The sequence below is a fragment of the Mustela erminea genome, chromosome 18, assembly GCF_009829155.1.
Source record: "Mustela erminea isolate mMusErm1 chromosome 18, mMusErm1.Pri, whole genome shotgun sequence".
Taxonomy (NCBI): Eukaryota; Metazoa; Chordata; class Mammalia; order Carnivora; family Mustelidae; genus Mustela; species Mustela erminea.
The window spans coordinates 50,788,398-50,806,012 of record NC_045631.1 but is presented as its reverse complement, the minus strand read 5'-3'; the positions used below and the strand labels follow the sequence as shown (position 1 = coordinate 50,806,012).

At 39.7% G+C, this 17,615-nt stretch overlaps 1 protein-coding gene across 3 annotated transcripts in view; it reads left to right on the top strand.

Moving 5' to 3' along the window:
* The window catches only part of ABCA8 (ATP binding cassette subfamily A member 8), a 69,148-nt gene that overhangs the window by 45,061 nt on the left and 6,472 nt on the right, over positions 1–17,615 (top strand). For all 3 annotated transcript variants that reach the window (XR_004280452.1, XM_032320132.1, XM_032320133.1), the window contains 10 exons: positions 90–227; positions 2,405–2,515; positions 7,495–7,668; positions 7,864–7,977; positions 9,733–9,852; positions 10,814–10,882; positions 11,353–11,444; positions 13,284–13,404; positions 14,265–14,382; positions 15,255–15,346. Coding sequence is in view for 2 of the 3 variants with exons in the window: in XM_032320132.1 (XP_032176023.1) it covers positions 90–227; positions 2,405–2,515; positions 7,495–7,668; positions 7,864–7,977; positions 9,733–9,852; positions 10,814–10,882; positions 11,353–11,444; positions 13,284–13,404; positions 14,265–14,382; positions 15,255–15,346 (1,149 nt within the window). In the remaining variant the exon portion in view is untranslated. The remainder of the gene's footprint in view (positions 1–89; positions 228–2,404; positions 2,516–7,494; positions 7,669–7,863; positions 7,978–9,732; positions 9,853–10,813; positions 10,883–11,352; positions 11,445–13,283; positions 13,405–14,264; positions 14,383–15,254; positions 15,347–17,615) is intronic.

Sequence of the window (17,615 nt, the reverse complement as noted above, 5' to 3'; positions counted from 1 at the left end):
AAAATCTTAAAGAAAATAAATTGAATTTTGACCTCTTCAGAAAAAAAAAAGATCTTTGAAAATTTTTAACCTTTCTTTTTTTATTTTAGAATTACAGTTTTTCATTAGCATGTAATACCAAAAGACTAAATTGCTTCCCAGTTCTTATGGATATTATTAGTAATGCACTACTTGGAATGATTATACCATCAGCACATATCCAAACTGACAGAAGTACCTTTATAGTGGTAAGTATATTGACTCTCCTCCATCAGGATCTGGTGGAGATCACTCTTCTAAGTGCTGTGATCTTGTTCTTATTGAGTAAACGACTGAATAATAAATCACCATTTGGATTCATGCTAGCTCCTGGTTTTGAAAAATCAATACACTTTTAGAGCTTCAATTTTTTAAATAATCTCTATACCCAACATGGGGCTTGAGCTCTCAACCACGAGATCAAGAGTCACATGCCCTACTAACTAACCCGGCCAAGTTCCCCTAGAGTTTCAAATTTTTTAAGGCAAAACAGAACTAACAAAATATTTTTCGAAGAGAATGGGACAAAAATGAACTTATGCGGCCCTGAGACTAGTGCAAAAATAGCAAAAGATGGACTGAAGGAAAGGAAGGAGGAAAGGGGGGAGGGAGATAGAGAGGAAAAGAAGTTGAAGTCTTAGTAGTACTTTTAGAAATGCTACAAAAGGAAAAAAATTTAGGACAAAGTTCAGGCCAAAATTGCAGACTGGTTACATTAGAATTACTCCAATTTCTTGTAATAAATAGTCATTATCTGAGCCAACTCTAGACCTACCAAACCAGCTTTTTCATACCTGGGGGAGGCATTGGGGACGGGGGGGGGGGGGGGGGGATCCCGGGTGATTAGATTATATACCGTCTTGTAAGTTTGGAAACCAGAATACCTATTAGAGTTTGTAACTATTCCTTTTTTATTATTTCCTAAATATATTTCTTCTCTTAGAGAGTTCTTCGAACACAGAGACCATATATTTTTAATACTACAAAGTATTTTGTACCTGAGATAGGGCCTGGAACATGATAAGCACTAATTAATTTATTTGTTAAATGCATAAATGAATGTCAGAGGTCAGCCAATTATCTATATTCCGTACCACTATAGGGTTTTATATACGGGTTTTATATATGGCCAACCCACTATTATTTTTATACACTCCTGCAAGATCTTGAGTTAATTTCTTACAACATACGTCAAGTCATGGTGTGTTCAGAAAATAAAAATCCCGTTCATTAAGAATGTGTACGAAGGTAAATCATTAAAGCAAAAATTCTAATTCTCCATTAAGTATTAATTGATTTTAGAACCTACTCTATGGTTCATTTCATTAACCTCCTATCAGTTTTCTAGTTTCTGAGGGAGGATACCAACTGAGTAATTTGCCTTGAGCTTCCATCTATGAAAACATTCTGTTTTAGCCACAAGAAGTTTGACACCAGCCACTTTAATTAACCTTGTATTTAGGTGCCCAACATCTGAACTTTGGTATCTCCAGCAACTCATTTCCTGTTCTCTTTGAATTTACCTATTCACTGCTCAAGTAATAGTCTTCCATAGCTTTAGACCTTGTGTCTGTCCTGCTCAAAGTCACGGGCTTACCACTGAATACTGAACCCACCCAGCTTGTAAGGTGTTCCAAAAAGGTCCTGTCAATAAGCCCAGATTTCACCTTCCCGTAGTTAGCAAGGGTTTCTCTCACGGTCAGGTTGAAGAGGACCAGACTCTGCTTACAACTTTTTTCAGTAATCTGTGTAATCAAACACTACCTAGGTAGATCATGAAAGTAACATGGGAACTGCTTTCAGGAGAGTCTGTGAATCTTCGGTCCTCAAAGAGTTTTCCAAACAGGAGCAACAAATGTGTGTAGCCAAGGTCAAAGGTTTTTCTTGGAGATTTCACTTCCCCTTCTCAGACTGTAATTTATATCTCCTTTTGAACCCTCGAGCAGTGTTTATCTGATTTCGAGGTATACCTAGACAGATACTGATCATCACTGTGCCAATAAAACATCTGATAGGATTTTTTGACTCAAGCTATCACATTTGAAATAATTAAATAGGAGTTAAAAATGGAATGTGAATGATCATGATTTATTGTTTACCGTAAGAGATGCATAACATGAGAAAATGACAAACCTTAATCCTTTTTTATCTTCCAACTCTGTCATATTATCAATTCATTCACCTTCTTTGAGTCATTTTCCTTACCCATGAATTGGGATAGAAAGCCAAGAGTTAAGCTTCAAATTTGGAACCAAAAATGGATAAGGAAAGGGTTTGGGGACCTAAGGGAGGAGTGTATATCATTAGTTTAATATTTTTTAAAATGTATTCCAGAAAACAAATTTTGAATCTGTTATTCAGCTCATTGTATTCTTTGCATTTTCAGGACAGAGAGAGTAGTAGTCCATTCGAATTCCAAATATATACCATATTCTGGTTGATTTTGATATCCTCATGTTCTCCTTATATTGCCATGAGCAGCATTGATGATTATAAGGTAATAATTAAACCTTCATTATTTTGTACAGATAGAAGCTGAAGGTAATATAATTATAGGATTTTCCTTTGGGCTATTTATGCATGTTTAACAGAGCAGCCAACTCAGCAAGAAGTCCTAAGATATAACGTGTTTTTTTTTTTTTTTAAGATTTTATTTACCCATTTGAGAGAGAGAGAGTGAGAGAGAGCATGAGAGGAGAGAGAGTCAGAGGGAGAAGCAGACTCCCCATGGAGCTGGGAGCCTGATGCGGGACTCGACCCTGGGACTCTAGGATCATGACCTGAGCCGAAGGCAGTCGCTTAACCTACTGAGCCACCCAGGCATCCAACATTTTTTAAGTCTTTATAAATATAGGGATAAATATATAGATTGCAGATAGAGAATGATTCTAAAATTTACACAGAGCCTAGAACAGACAAAACTTTGAAAAAGAAAAAAACAATGTTGGGTGAGTTATGCTTCTGACTTCAAGGCTTACTACAAAGTTATAGGAAAGAAGAATGTGTTGTATTTATTTAGGAGAGTAATATGGGCATATGAAATGAAATAGACCACTTAGATATTACCAGTTGATTTTCAGTAAAATCAGGGAATTCAGCAAATTTTACCAGAACAACCTGATACTGATATATGAGGAAAGAAAATTGTTCTCAACACTCACCTCATGCCATATACAAAATTATTTTGAAATAAATCATAGGTTTTGTGGTAGGCAGTTATTTCCTAGATGGGACAGAATAAGCATATGCTTCAAAGAAAATGAGAACTTGAAACTCATCACAGTTAAAACCTTACTCTTTGTAAAACACCAATAATAGAGTAAAAAACTTTGCCGGGAGAAAAATATTCACACACTCGTACATTTAACAAAAGCCTTGTATCATGCTTGTGTTGGCAGCACAGAAATTAGATTGGGAAGATTTGCAGAAGCGTAACAGTGTCCCTACACAATGTCACAAAAATCTGTGAAGCGTGCCATCTTAAAAAAATATTATGTCAAGAATATAAAGAACTTTTAGTAATAGAAGACAGCCTAAATTTAAAGATAGCCTAATTTTAATAAAATATAGCTTCAGTAATAAAAGGTAGCCTATTTTAAAGATGGACAAAAATTTGAACAAACACTTTACCAAAGAAGATATACAGAAGGAAAATGCTCCCATAAAAGGAGGGCCAATATCAGAGTAATCAGGAAAATAGCCCCAATGAAGTCCCTCTACTCATTTAAATAAAATGAATAACATTAACATGACTGAGGATTTGAGGATTTGGAAACACTGCAACTCTTACGCTTTGTCAGCAAGAATGTAAAATGCACAATCACTTTGCTAAGCAATTTGGCTCTGTCTTGTAAAGTTAAAAATACATATATTGTATGGCCCAGAATTTCTCTCCTAAGTATTTACCTGGGAGAAAAGAAAACATCTTTCTGCATACAGACTGGTACATTACCATTCTTGGTAGTTTTATTCATAATGGCCAACAATCTGAAACAACCCCAATTTCCATCAAGCTGTGAATTGATAAATAAACTCTCATGTGGCCATATCGTCATGTGATTTCATGTGTGATTCCACATCACGGAATACTACTGAACAATACAAAAGAAGGAACAACTGAAAATGTGTCGGCATGGGTATGGCTCAACTTAGACTGAGGGAATTAAGACAGAAAAGAGTAAATCCTGGATGATTTCATTTATAGGGAATTCTCAGAAAGGTAGAATAAATTCATAGTGACAGAAAGCAGACCTGATAAAACAGACCAAGGTAAAGGCTATTGACTGTAAAGGAGCATGGGAAATTGGGGGTGACAGGGAATGAAAATGCTCTACACTTGATTATGAGTGTGGTACAGGGATATATGCATTTGTCAAACCCCATGCAACTGTACACTTAACAGGGATATTTTTCTTTTTTTCTTTTTTCTTTTTTAATTAATTTGTGGAGCATAACAAAAAGCATGGAGGACCTGGGGAGTTAGAGAGGAGAAGGGAGTTGGGGTAAATTGGAAGGGGAGGTGAATCATGAGAGACTATGGACTCTGAAAAACAGGGATATTTTTCAAAATTACATTTCAAAAGTTAATGAGGGGCACCTGGGTGGCTCAGTGGGGTAAAGCCTCTGCCTTCAGCTCAGGTCATGATCCCAGGGTCCTGGGATTGAGCCCCGCATTGGGCTCTCTGCTCAGCAGGGAGCCCACTTCCCCCAACCCTCTCCCTCTGCCTGCCCCTCTGCCTACTTGTGATCTCTGACTGTCAAATAAAAAAAATAAAATAAAATCTTCTGAAAAAAAAGTTAATGAAAAAAAATAACTGAAATAAAAGAAAACAGTATTTTGAAAATGGGACAACTCAGATTAAAAAATAAATTTCACTTATGGTTTGTCTCCCTCCCAATCCCATCTTGTTTCATTTATTCTTCTCCTATGGACATTGGGGAGGGTATGTGCTTTGGTGAGTGCTGTGAAGTGTGTAAACCTGGTGATTCACAGACCTGTACCCCTGGGGATAAAAATATATGTTTATAAAAAATAAAAAATTTAAAATCCTTAAAAAAAAAATAAATTTCAATGTTTAACGGACAATCTGTTTATAATTTTCATTTACAGGTACTCTTCCAATAATCCCAGTGAATTTTCAATGTATCTACAAGTATTTGGAGGACCTTGTAAGATGAAGATTTTGATTCAGTAGTTCTGGGTGGAGACCAATTTTGAGCGGCAGTCATAGGCTGGTGAACTTATGACTAATCAACCCAGGCCAACTCGCTTCAGCTTTATTTACACATCTTAATAGAATATCCTTTAATGGTTCCATTTTGGTAACTTCTACACAAAATGACCTTGTCTAACCATCTTTATCTGTTTGAAACTTCCTCCCTCTTCAAAGTAATTCTCTTGTCCAAAGGAAGGGAATGCTATCAGAATAATGTCCTCTTCTCTTCCTAGTGTAGAAACTCCAGGAATCCTCCAGGAATCTTGGGGAATGCTATTTGCTGGCCTGATGTAACTGTCAGCCATCCTGCTGTCCTAATTTAAAAATGTCTCCCACGGGGAGGGTGGCTGGTTAAGCATCTGTCTTCAGCTCAGGTTGTGATCCCAAGGTCCTGGGATCAAGTCCCACATCGGGCTACTTGCTCGGTGGGGAACCTGCTTCTCCTTCTGCCTTCTCCTCCCCTTGCTTGTACCCTCACTTTCTCTCTGGCAAATAAATAAGTAAGATCTTTAAGAGAAAAAAAAAAAGTCTCCCATAGGAAACACACACACTCTTTCTCTGGCCTATGTGATGCCACAGTTCCATCATGGTTCCAACACCCTGCCACTGTCTATCTCCCTCTAGTGGAACATCTCATTCTTACCCATTGTCTCTAAATTCTGGAACTCCTTAGACACCAGCCCTTATCTCTCTTATCATGCTAGATGTCATTTTCTCCTCAGTAAGCTCATTGAACCTGAGGGCTTCAAACTCCCTTTGCCTAACCCATCACTCACAGATTTAACTGCACCCCAGATCTCTAATTTCTAACATTCCCTCCAGGGTGATCTGAACTCCCTTCTCAGGGTCCCCACTGCGAGCAGCATCACACACTCAAACTTCACGTCTCTAAAGCTGAATTTATGGTATTCTTGAATGTGGACCCCCTTCCATATTTCCTGTCTCTGTAGATGGCAGACCCAGGCACACAGGTGCTCTGTCAGTAACGTGAAATCACAATTCATCCTTCTCATGGCTTCACCCACAGATCAGTCCGGCACTAGAACCTTGTTAGACATTGTGTGAACTCAACAGAGCTGTGATGGGAGATTTGGATAAGTATCCTTAGGTCCGATTACATCTAAAACAGGAGCCTCATTTAGCTAATCAGAAACCACCAGCAAATGAATTTAACTATTTATAAGTAGTTAAGTAGTATTTTTAAGTAGTTGATAAGTAGTTTTAAAAAATGTAACTTAGGATGTTTATTCAGAGAAAGACAAGGAATACAAAGTATATAATATTTATGAATGTAATATTATTTTATATATATTTATTATATACAAACAGTGAGCACAAATCTCTCCCCAAAATGATATAGTTTATAAGTATAAAATACTACACTTTATATTCTACATAAATATATAATATAGTATGTATTCTTATATAATATAAATTTGCTTTATTCTTTTAATTATAAGTGAATGATGCATTGGGGTTGTTTTGGCATAACACACATTCAAAGATTTATTAACCATCCAAATATTTATGCATACGTAGATCAATGTTATTACATGAATAAATATCACGTACTTTGTATTCTTGTCATTCTCTGAATAAACATACCAAATCCCATACTTTAAAATTACTTATCAAGTGGTATGGGGTTTGGCACAAATTAAACAATTATGATAAACAATTAAACAATTTTGAATATACTTTTTCTTTTAAAAATAGTTACATTCGGGGAGCCTGGGTGGCTCAGTCAGTTAAGGGTCTGCCTTCGGTTCAGGTCATGATCCTGGGGTCCGGGGATCGAGCCCCACATTGGGCTCCCTGATCAGTGGAGTATGCTTCTCCCTCTGTCCCTCCACCACTCATGCACTTTTTCTTTCTCTTGGTTTTTCAAATAAACAAATAAAATCTTTTAAAAAATAGTTAATTTGCTGATGGTCTCTGATTAGCCAAATGAGGCTCCTATCTGAGATGTAATTTGATTTAGGTTCCTGTACATCATTCATCTCTCTGTAGTTTACTGTCATTACACTTGGACCTTCCTTCACATGATTTCTACCGGGTGTGGGATGAACATCCATGCTGTTAACCAAAGCAGCAAACTGATTATGTTTGGGACTCTCCGTATCCCTTGGTCCAGCTGCTTATAGCATGTTGCCGAATTATTACAAATGAAAATTTTGCTTGAATATTTCCTTCCATAAACCACATTTTCTGAAGCCTTAAGTTGAAATACCACTTTGTGTCTTTGCCGTGTTTTAATCAGAGCAAAGTTCAGTCCCAGCTGTGGATTTCGGGGCTCTTCCCTTCTGCGTACTGGTGTGGGCAGGCGTTGGTGGATGTTCCCATGTACTCCTTGAGCTTCCTTCTTATGTATTTAATGGACTACGGCTTAAACTTCGACGGCACTCTGATGACCCTTATAAGTGAGATTATACAAGTGAGTGACCATCTTCATAGAACCAATATCATTGTATGCTTTAAGGAAAGCATTTGAAGGGGCAAACTGTTTGCCTTGATGTTTACATTCTTGCAAATCAAATCACTGTAGAACCTGGTGCTCTGACAATCTTTTGGACCCTAACATTTTCTTAAATTGCATTTGTCTTTAACTAAACATTCCTGTTGATTTCAGATCCTGTGTTCTTTTGGCTATGCTGCCTCCCTTATCTTCTTGACATATGTGATTTCATTCATTTTTCGCAAGGGGAAAAGAAATAGTGGCATTTGGTCTTTTTGCTTCTTTATGGTAAGTGTATTGCTTGTGAACATTCATTTTATGTATTTAAATAAAGAATTCTGAGCCATTCCTTTAAAATGGGCCCTCAGTAGAATGAAAAATTAGTATTATAGTCTAAAATATTTTGTTTTCCTTATATAGGAGCCTTTTCAAAATCTGCATCTTTTTCCTCTTCTTAATTTCTACCATTGTCTCTTTTAAAAGTCACTGAATTGTTTCTACAATCATAAGGTATTTGCCAGACGGAAACCTGGAAACCATTTTTATCTTCTTTTTACTGAGAATAAATAAGCCCCAAGACCTCCTCAAAGCCATGAGGATTACAAATATGGTTGCTAGCAAGTTAAAACTAGAAACTTCTTCTCTATACTCTACTAGAATTAATTCCATAAAAGCAACACTTATTTTATCTAAACTGGGAAGGAAAAATATGTGTCATCTCCTAGTATCTATTCTAATTTCCTGTCATTCCAGCGGCCAAAAAGTAAATTATCATTTCAACAAGTATTAGTTGGCTTCCAACAATGTGTCACAAACTAAGACCAATAACACAGAAAAGATAGTTTCAACCCTGAGAGGGAACTCAGAGGGTAAACAGAGAAGTAAACAGCCACTGACTAAAGCAAAGTGGGAAGGAAAAGATTCTCTCTTTTTCAGAGATTGTTTCTATGACAACCGGAGTCGGGAAGGATTAACTTAGGAAAATGAGAGCACAGATTTGCTTGAGGAGTTTAAACCTGAAGAGTGAGATTTTAGTAGCTAGAGAAGACTGGTGGTTCTGTGCGTGAACAGAAACTCAGGGGAGAAAGTCCAGGTTTGTCCTGGGAACTGGTAATCATCTGGCATGGTAAGGAGAGGAAAACGTACAGCATGGGCATGGTCCTAGTTATGGTAAAAATATTGGTTGGAAGCACATTGGCCTTAAATGACACACTCAAGAGGGGCGCCTGGGTGGCTCAGTGGGTTGAGCTTCTGCCTTCGGCTCAGGTCATGATCCCAGCGTCATGAGATCAAGCCCCACATCAGACTCCACATGCAGTGGGGTGTGTGTTTGAGATCCTCTCTCTCTCTCTCTTTCTATGCCCTCCCACCACACCCCATTCATACGCTGTCTCTCTCTCTCTCTCTCTCTCTCTCTCTCAAATAAATAAATAAATCTTAAAAAGAAAGAACTATATTTTTAAGAATATGCTGAATGCCTTAAAAATAGTAATTTGTTACACAAAGAAGTACAAAGACTTTTAGGAAGCTTTTATGATTGCAGTGTTTTAGAAGAAAAAGTCTGAGAGCTCCTGTTATCCCTGTAACTACCTCTTCTCCCTGAATTGTGAATTGGAGTACTTCTACTGAAGCCACTCTAGGCTGTTCCGTGTGTTTCCCCACTGGTGTCCCTAATGGAAGTCTCCCCTCACTGTCGCCATTCCATCATTCCCAGGAGATGTCCGTTTGTGTTCCCTCGGATTAGTGCTTATCTACTAATTTTACCTGCAAAACAAATATAATGCCAACTTTCTTCCTTTTCTGAAATGAAAGTAAGCTATCTGTTAGATCCTAGATTTATCCCATCACGTCTCATTCATGACGCTCTGGGTTAAAGGAATCTAGCTAAGTCACTGAGAGAACATGTCAATGGAGATACACTGATTGCCCTTGCGTTTCTGAGGTGGGAGTTGAAATTAGGAATATCCTCAAGATGAACCATCTCAATTTGGAGAATATGTGGAAATGCAGAGTGGTTAACATGCATGTCCGTATCTTCTTTAGATCTGCAGCATCTCTGTGTTTATATTGTTCTTTGAGAGCTTTCAACATGTCACCCTGTACTGCATCACCTTTCTGGTACCACAAGCCACGTTAATTGGCTGTATGTTGTTATATTATGAGGTAGGTAATGCCACTGTCTGCCCCATGTCGCGGAAACGCTTAACCAGTTGTGGAAGCTATGTTCAGCGTTGGGGCCCTTGCCCATGCTGAATATACATGACATTTAAAGATGTCTACCTCATGGATGCCAGTTGAATTCCTCCCAGATAGGCGGTGTGTTCCAGTTAGAAAACCTGGTCCTGGTCCATGTGTGGGGAGACAGGGCGAAGGGTAGTGGGCAATAGAGCAGCCTTTCTACACTCCTGGGTGCTCAGTTTCAGGAGGAGGCAAATGAAATATCACTAATCTTTGGGATCTCAAGATTCTAGAGAGGCTTTCAATAGGAATAAAATCCCCCTCCCCTTTCTTTCTAACTGATTTTTAGAGAACTATCAACTTCTACAAACATATAGATAGAGAAGTAGAATTATAGACTTCTACAAAAGGAACAAAGATACAGTACATGAGTGACAATGGGGAAAGGGAGGGGAAAAAAAGAAAGGGGTCTTCTAAAGGATCAACGGGCATAGGAAGCTGTATGAAGCTCTGGTAAAAATATTGCTTGGAACCACATTGGCCTTTAATGACGCACTCAAGAGGGGCACCTGGGTGGCTGGCTCAGTGGGTTGAGCTTCTGCCTTCGGCTCAGGTCATGATCTCAGGGTCATGAGGGGGACAAGGAGAAACCCCGTTTCTCTCTGATTATTTGAAGAGGCTAACAGAGATGCCCAAGATTGTCTTACCAGGTAAGGCATAATTGCTAAATCCTGTCGCTTCAAATAAAAGCACAGTGCCTCATCGACCTTGGGAGGAAGAAATACCACCACTTACTACACATTTTGGAATGGGCATCTACCAATACCCGTGGTGAAATCAGGCAACGTGTTAACAGAGCTGTTCAGTGGGTCAGTTCACATTCATATAGAAAAAACTCATGAAACCAAAAAACTTCCTAATTTCACCATTCTTTTTCCTTTTGCAGGTGGCCATATTTTATTTCTTGACTGAAGAAGAATTAGAAAGTATAGAGGCATTTCTGATAGTCTTAATTGTAAGAACACTCTTGTCTTTAACAGTATTTGTGTTTTTACTCTACTGAATCTTTTTAATTCCTGTACACACAGTGAAACATTTTTTTATTAAGATAGACCAATGGATATTAAGATAGACCTATGGATAGACCATGGAGATAAAGTATTTGTAAAATATGGAACAAATTTTTCTCAAAGATTGACTGACCAGGTAACATGCTTCTCAATTTTTGAAAACACTGTACCAGTTTTGGAGGAAGTGACATAAAGTAATGGCATTCTATAATTAAATTTGTTTCCATTGTTCTGTAAACAAGATTGAAAATGAATTTGATAGTTTCACAGTTTGACAAATAGATCATTGGAAATCCGTAATGGTTTTTTCAACTGTGTCTTTGGAGAAGTCTGACTTCTCCTATTTTACTTCCGATGTGAAATATTTTTCTTTGAGTGTTCCTGACCATGGATCTCTCTCTCTCTTTCTTCCCAGCCTTTCCTTCATTTTATCATCTTCCTTTTTATTCTTCGATGTCTGGAATGGAAATTTGGAAAGAAATCAATGAAGAAGGATCCCTTCTTTCGGTTGGGAGAAATCAAATTTACTTCTTTTATTTCAATCATTAATACTTAAAGTATTTTTTGTGCATGAACTTAACCAATCAGTAAAGAACTGCCAAGTCCTGGGATAGACTGAGGTAGCAACCATGCAGCAATACAAAAAACAGAGGTCTAAATATCTAAATCAAAGAGGATTTTAAGTACAGGGGGAAATGGACCTGAGACATTGAGTATTAAGGGCTTGGACACTATGTGCAGTAGAACGGTGGGAAAAGCTACATGTCACTACTTCAATTAAATAGCAACCCATTTAAGCAGATTGGCAGTTGAAGGAATGTTGTCAATCCAGGAAGGAAGAACGAGTGAGCAAAAGACCAAAGACAGCAATAATTATGATCTTTGCCTGTGTAGTAAGAAGCCCAACTGATGGGTCACAGACTGGTCCAGGTATTTATGGGACTTAAAAGCTGAGATTGTCTTTTTTGCACTGTGCGAGGATATGGCCATAAGCATCTTACTCCCTCTGGGTCGCCCATTGGTTTCATCTTTACCTGTTAGAGACAGTTGAGTGGGCAACTTCCAAGATGACCTTTAACTCTTTATCTATTCATCTTTAACTAACAGTTAAAGATTAACACAGTTGAATGGGCAAGGCGAAATCTAAGATCAGTATGGGGGATTAGGTTGAGGTGAGAGAGAATAGAATATGGGTCTGAAGGACCAGAGGAGGAGAAAGTGAATCTGACACATTATTTCCAAGAAATAGCCAGGTTTCACAGAGACCAAGCATCTGATTTGTATTTTCTGAGACCATCCTGACTTCAAAAATTCTGACTCATTATCCCCAAGGGAATATAATCATACCAACATGGCAGTGGTGTTAAAGCTAAGGTTTCCAGAAAAATCACATCATTCAACTCTGCTCTTGAAATCCTCTATAGATCGGAGAAAGACAATGATCCTATGATCTCCCTGATATGAGGAAGTGGAGATGCAATGTGGGGGTTTGGGGGGTAGGAAAAGAATAATTGAAACAAGATGGGATCGGGAGGGGGACAAACCATGAGACTCTTAATCTCACAAAATAAACTGAGAGTTACCAGGGGGAGGTGGGTAGGGAGAGGGTGGTGGGGTTATGGACATTGGAGAAGGTATGTGCTATGGTAAGTGCTGTGAGGTGTGTAAACCTGGCGATTCACAGACCTGTACGCCTGGGGCTAATAATACATTATATGTTTATTAAAAATTTGTTTAAATTATAATAAGAAAAAGATACAAATTAAATTTTTGGAAAGAAAAGGCAAAAAAAAAAATCCTCTGTTAGATAACAAATACTAAGTTGCCCAGTGAACATGGAAAAAGAATGTTCCACAGATAAGTAGGATGAAAAGTGTATGTAAAGCAAGCAAGGGTCACTAAATATAGCAGTGCCCTTGATAGAAACTAGGCCAGGAAGGGAGGACGGGTCACCTCACTGAAAAGAGGTTATAATCTTTTATTAATTACCCAACCTACTCAAAGCACAAGATTTACAGAATGCAGTATCTTTTTTTTTAAGATTTTATTTATTTATTTAAGAGAGAGAGAGCACAAGCAGGGGAAGGGGCAGAAGGAGAAGGAGAAGCAGACTCCCCACTGAGTAGGGATCCCCATGTGGGGCTCCACCCCAGGACCCTGGGATCATGACCTGAGCTGAAGGCAGATGTTTAACCGACTGAGCCACCCCCAAGAATGCAGTATTCTTAATACAAGGATGCCCCAAGAATGCAGTATGTCTAACACAGGTGCCCCCAAGAAGGCAGTATTCTTAATACAAGGATGAAAACGTCGGATCAATGACTCATGAATGACTCTTGACTCTAGAATTTCTCCAAGAAACCCCGATGTTTGTCAAAATCCGGAAGCTCCCGAAGGGGAAGATGAAGATGTTCAAATGGAAAGAATGAGAACAGCAGATGCCTTGAATTCCACAAACTTTGAGGAGGTAACCCCTGGGAAGTCCTCATTTCATCAAAGAACACAAACGTTTGTCAGTGAACGTAGTCGATCTAAGAGTCCGATCCTCAAATAATTCTGAATTCTTTGGTCCATACAAGCACAGATCACGACGAGTTCCTTTTAGGAAGTCGTCATCTTGTTTACCTCAAACAAACAGATTAAAAGTCATGTCACCTCCGTTTGTCGTTCTTGGAATAAAAGCCAAGAAGCGGAGTACCACTGAAGTTGCAAACGCCAAGAAAGAACTTTATTTTCTTTTTCAAAGATTTTATTATCTATTTATTTGAGACAGAGAGCACACAAGCCAGAGTTGGGGGGTGGGGGTTCGGGGAGGGGAGGCAGAGCAGAGGGAGAGGGAGAAGCAGACTCTCTGTTGAGCTGGGAGTCTGAGGCAGGGCTCGATCCCAGGACCCTGAGCTGAAGGCAGATGGTGAACCAACTGAGCCAGCCAGGCACCCCAGAACTTGTGAATTTTAGAATGGGAACAAAGTGACACATTAGCACTGTTCCTTGGATAATGGCACTGTATGGACTGCACAGCAAAGTCTAATTGGCAGCTGGTTGCCTTGTCCTTAGAACAGAACTCAGTACCTCTCCAAGTCTCTTTCCTCCTGTTCTATACCAAATACTGTGCTTCTGAGTAACTGCATTGGTAGGAGGGGAAAATGACCATCTCTTCTCTCCAAAACTGAGGACCAGGACTGGAGAATGGCCAGGAAACGTGTCCCCTTGTGGAAGGTCTTCTGTGATGGCATGTCTTGTGCCATGAGGGGCCATGCCAGTGGGAAGACAGAGCTTCAAAGTTCATGGAGAGAAAGTCTGATACGATTTTCTTATCACTTACAGAAACCGGTCATCATCGCCAGCTGCCTCCGCAAAGAATATGCAGAGAAGAGGAAATGCTGCCTTTCCAAGAGGAAGAAGAAAATTGCCGCAAGAAATGTCTCTTTCTGTGTTAGAAAAGGTTTGACCCCCGTGGCCCTTCCCCAGTTGGCTTGGGGCCCTCAAGAGCTTTATGTCTTGATGAGAATCATTTCATCACCTCCTAGTTTCACACAGGGACCCAGCAGCACATGACCATCAGCAGCCCCCTTTACAGGTCCCATTTCTTTTATTTTTTTTTTTTAATATTTTATTTATTTATTTGACAGAGAGAGAGAAAGGGCACAAACAGGGTGAGCAGCAGGCAGAGGAAGAAGCAGGCTTCCCTCTGAACAAGGATCCCAAAGTGGGGCTTGACCCCAGGACCCTGGGATCATAACCCGAGCCAAAGGCAGATGCTTAACCCACTGAGCCACCCAGGTGCCCCTACATGTCCCATTTCTAAGTAAAATTAACCAGCTCACCCCATGGATGGGGCAGAGTGACATCGACATGGAAACCGCAAGCACTCTATTAAAACAAACCACTGAAGCCATATTTCTATTTCACGGGCATGACTGAGTTCCTATTTTGTTCAATTCATAAGAGAATGAGCTGGGGTTGTGCCAGCTAGGTCGGAAGGCTTGACCAGCAGCTGTGAGATGACCTCATTCTGTGTCATTATCCCACGGTGTTTAGGGTCACAGGAGACAGAGTCTGACACACTGGCTTCCAAGAGTGGCCTTACCCATTCCCGTCAGTGTGACGTGCGTGGGCAGCTAACCTCTTCTCTGAGAGCTGTCCCGGGATATATATGCAACCTCCCAGGCTTGACGAGTCAATGAGATACCATATTTCCATACGTAAAGCACAGAGCACAAAACCTGCCTTGTAGCAAGACCTCAGACAATGTTTTATTCTTAATTTTACTATTGAAGTCAATTCATATTAAGTGTAACCAATTTTTTTTTTCAGGTGAGGTTTTAGGATTATTAGGGCACAATGGCGCTGGTAAAAGCACATCCATTAAGATGATAACTGCAGACACGAAACCAAGTGCTGGACAGGTGGGTGAGTTGTGTGGAGAATGTGCTAGCTTGGGGTGCTCAGAATAAACCTGTAAGATGGGAAAACTTTGTAAAAAGCAAATCTCATTTAATCATTAGATGACAGAAGTAGTTAAAGTCGCAGAATAACACATTCACAAAATGAACATATTCATACATAGAAAAATTAATCACTGGCAGGGAATAATTACTTATGCCTTCAAAGACACCTAGAGAGAATGTCCTATATCTGATCAGAAATCAACATCAGACTCTATACAAGCTTTAGTTATCATGCCTTAAAACGCACGGATTTGCACTTTTTTTTTCTTGGCAAACTGTTTCCATGTGTTAACAGTGAGTGCAGTATAACATATTACATTTTTGGTTTTGATTTTTTTTTTTAATGGGAGTATAGTTGACCTACAGGATTTGTACTTTCAATGGGCATTGTTTTCCCAGTAGGTAATGCTTTAATTTTAAATTAAAATTAATTTAATTAAAATTTTTAAAGAAAACCTTTATTAAGCAATTGTATTCATTGTCCTCCACAAAGTGCTTGGATACTGAGACATGTCTTTTTGTAGAAAGACACTCTTTCTTGGGAGTCTTTTCAAGGAATGACTCAAAATTGAGCAACAGGGATATACATGAAGTCAACTTGAGTCATACATGCACTTGACCTGCAGAAGGTGGCCAGACACCAGGAAAAGAGCTCAGATTTAGTAAAGAGAGAGACAACATCAGATATAGAGAACCTATTTCCCCCCCCAAACTCTGTGGCAGAAAATAGACAACTTGAAGAGCTCCTTCAGAAAGGATGTCCAGGGATTGTGGAACTCGGAATATAAGGCAGAGGTCTGTGGAAACACACCAGGGGAGATGGGGTGGTGTTCAAGCCAGGAAGGGAAAAGACCTCCAGGAATGTAACTGACAAATATCCCACCAAAGAGGGAGGGGAAAATAAATCTTCACCTCTCCGAAGCCAAGATGGGAGCATGGGACGGTGATCGGGGACACACAGGGATGTTGGTGTCTCACTCAGACCTAACTGAGCTCAGTGGAGACCATGCTCCAATTCAATCACCATCTGGACCCTAAATCATTATTTTAGTTCTCATTCAGCATGGGCGAAAAAAAAAAAAGGTATAATTGTTTATAAATATACGGTAATGAACTATTTAAAAGGTAAGTAAGATCTGATTTAACAAAGTGAACTCTGGGTGTCATGAAACTAGCTTTAATCAGATCAGCAGTTTGTGATCTTTATAAACAATGTCATTGTCCTACTTCAATATTTTCAACAACCTCTTACTGTACTAAGGCTGAAGTACCCTCCTCCCCGAAACCCCTGGCTCCCCCCAAGGGGCTGATTGTCACATCCCTTCCTCAATGCTGAGCCGGGCCTCCAGCTTTGCCTTGGGTCTAAGAACAGATGGAGATTCTTTGCAACACAGGGCTTTGCTCTGCTCCAAATTCCTTTCATCTGGGCTTTTTCCATGGCAGGTGCCCTGTCATTCTAGTGGTCCCTCAGCAGAAGGGCCCTTTCTGATCATCCTCCCTAGTAATGTTAGTTAGTCCCCGCCCCCAGCATCCTGCTAGTCCCCGCCCCCAGCATCCTGGCTACTTCCCTTACATCATCACTTAGGAGCTGTCTGTATTCCAGCCTCTCATTTTCCTACTTGCTTATTGTCCAGTTTGCTCAGCAGAATGAAAACTCGCAAGGAACAAGGGTGCTGGCTAATCCATTCCCACTGCATCCAAAGCAGACAGCACATTTGTTACGTGCTCAGAAAACATGGACTCACTAAGTGCGTTCAACAGTGAGGAATTATGTTCATAAATTCATAAACTTCTTTCCTGACTGTGTGTTTTTTGTTTTTTGTTTTTAATGGATATAGGGATGCCTGGGTGGCTCAGTTGGTTAAGCAGCTGCCTTCGGCTCAGGTCATGATCCCAGCGTCCTGGGATGGAGTCCCACATCGGGCTCCTTGCTCGGCAGGGAACCTGCTTCTCCCTCTGCCTCTGCCTGCCATTCTCTCTGCCTGTGCTCGCTCTCTCTCCCTCTCTCTCTCTCTGACAAATAAATAAAATCTTTAAAAAAAATAGATATAATCTGTTGACTGCGATAGCAAGACATATTTGCAAGATTCTTGATCTTTCAGCTTAGAGGGTGCACACACATTTGTTTTCATGTGTTTACTCTCTGACAACCTCTCTCCAGCAAGAATGATTATAGATTACGCAGCCCGATTAGGACTTAAAGAGCCTCTAGTTTTTCTAGGTTTGT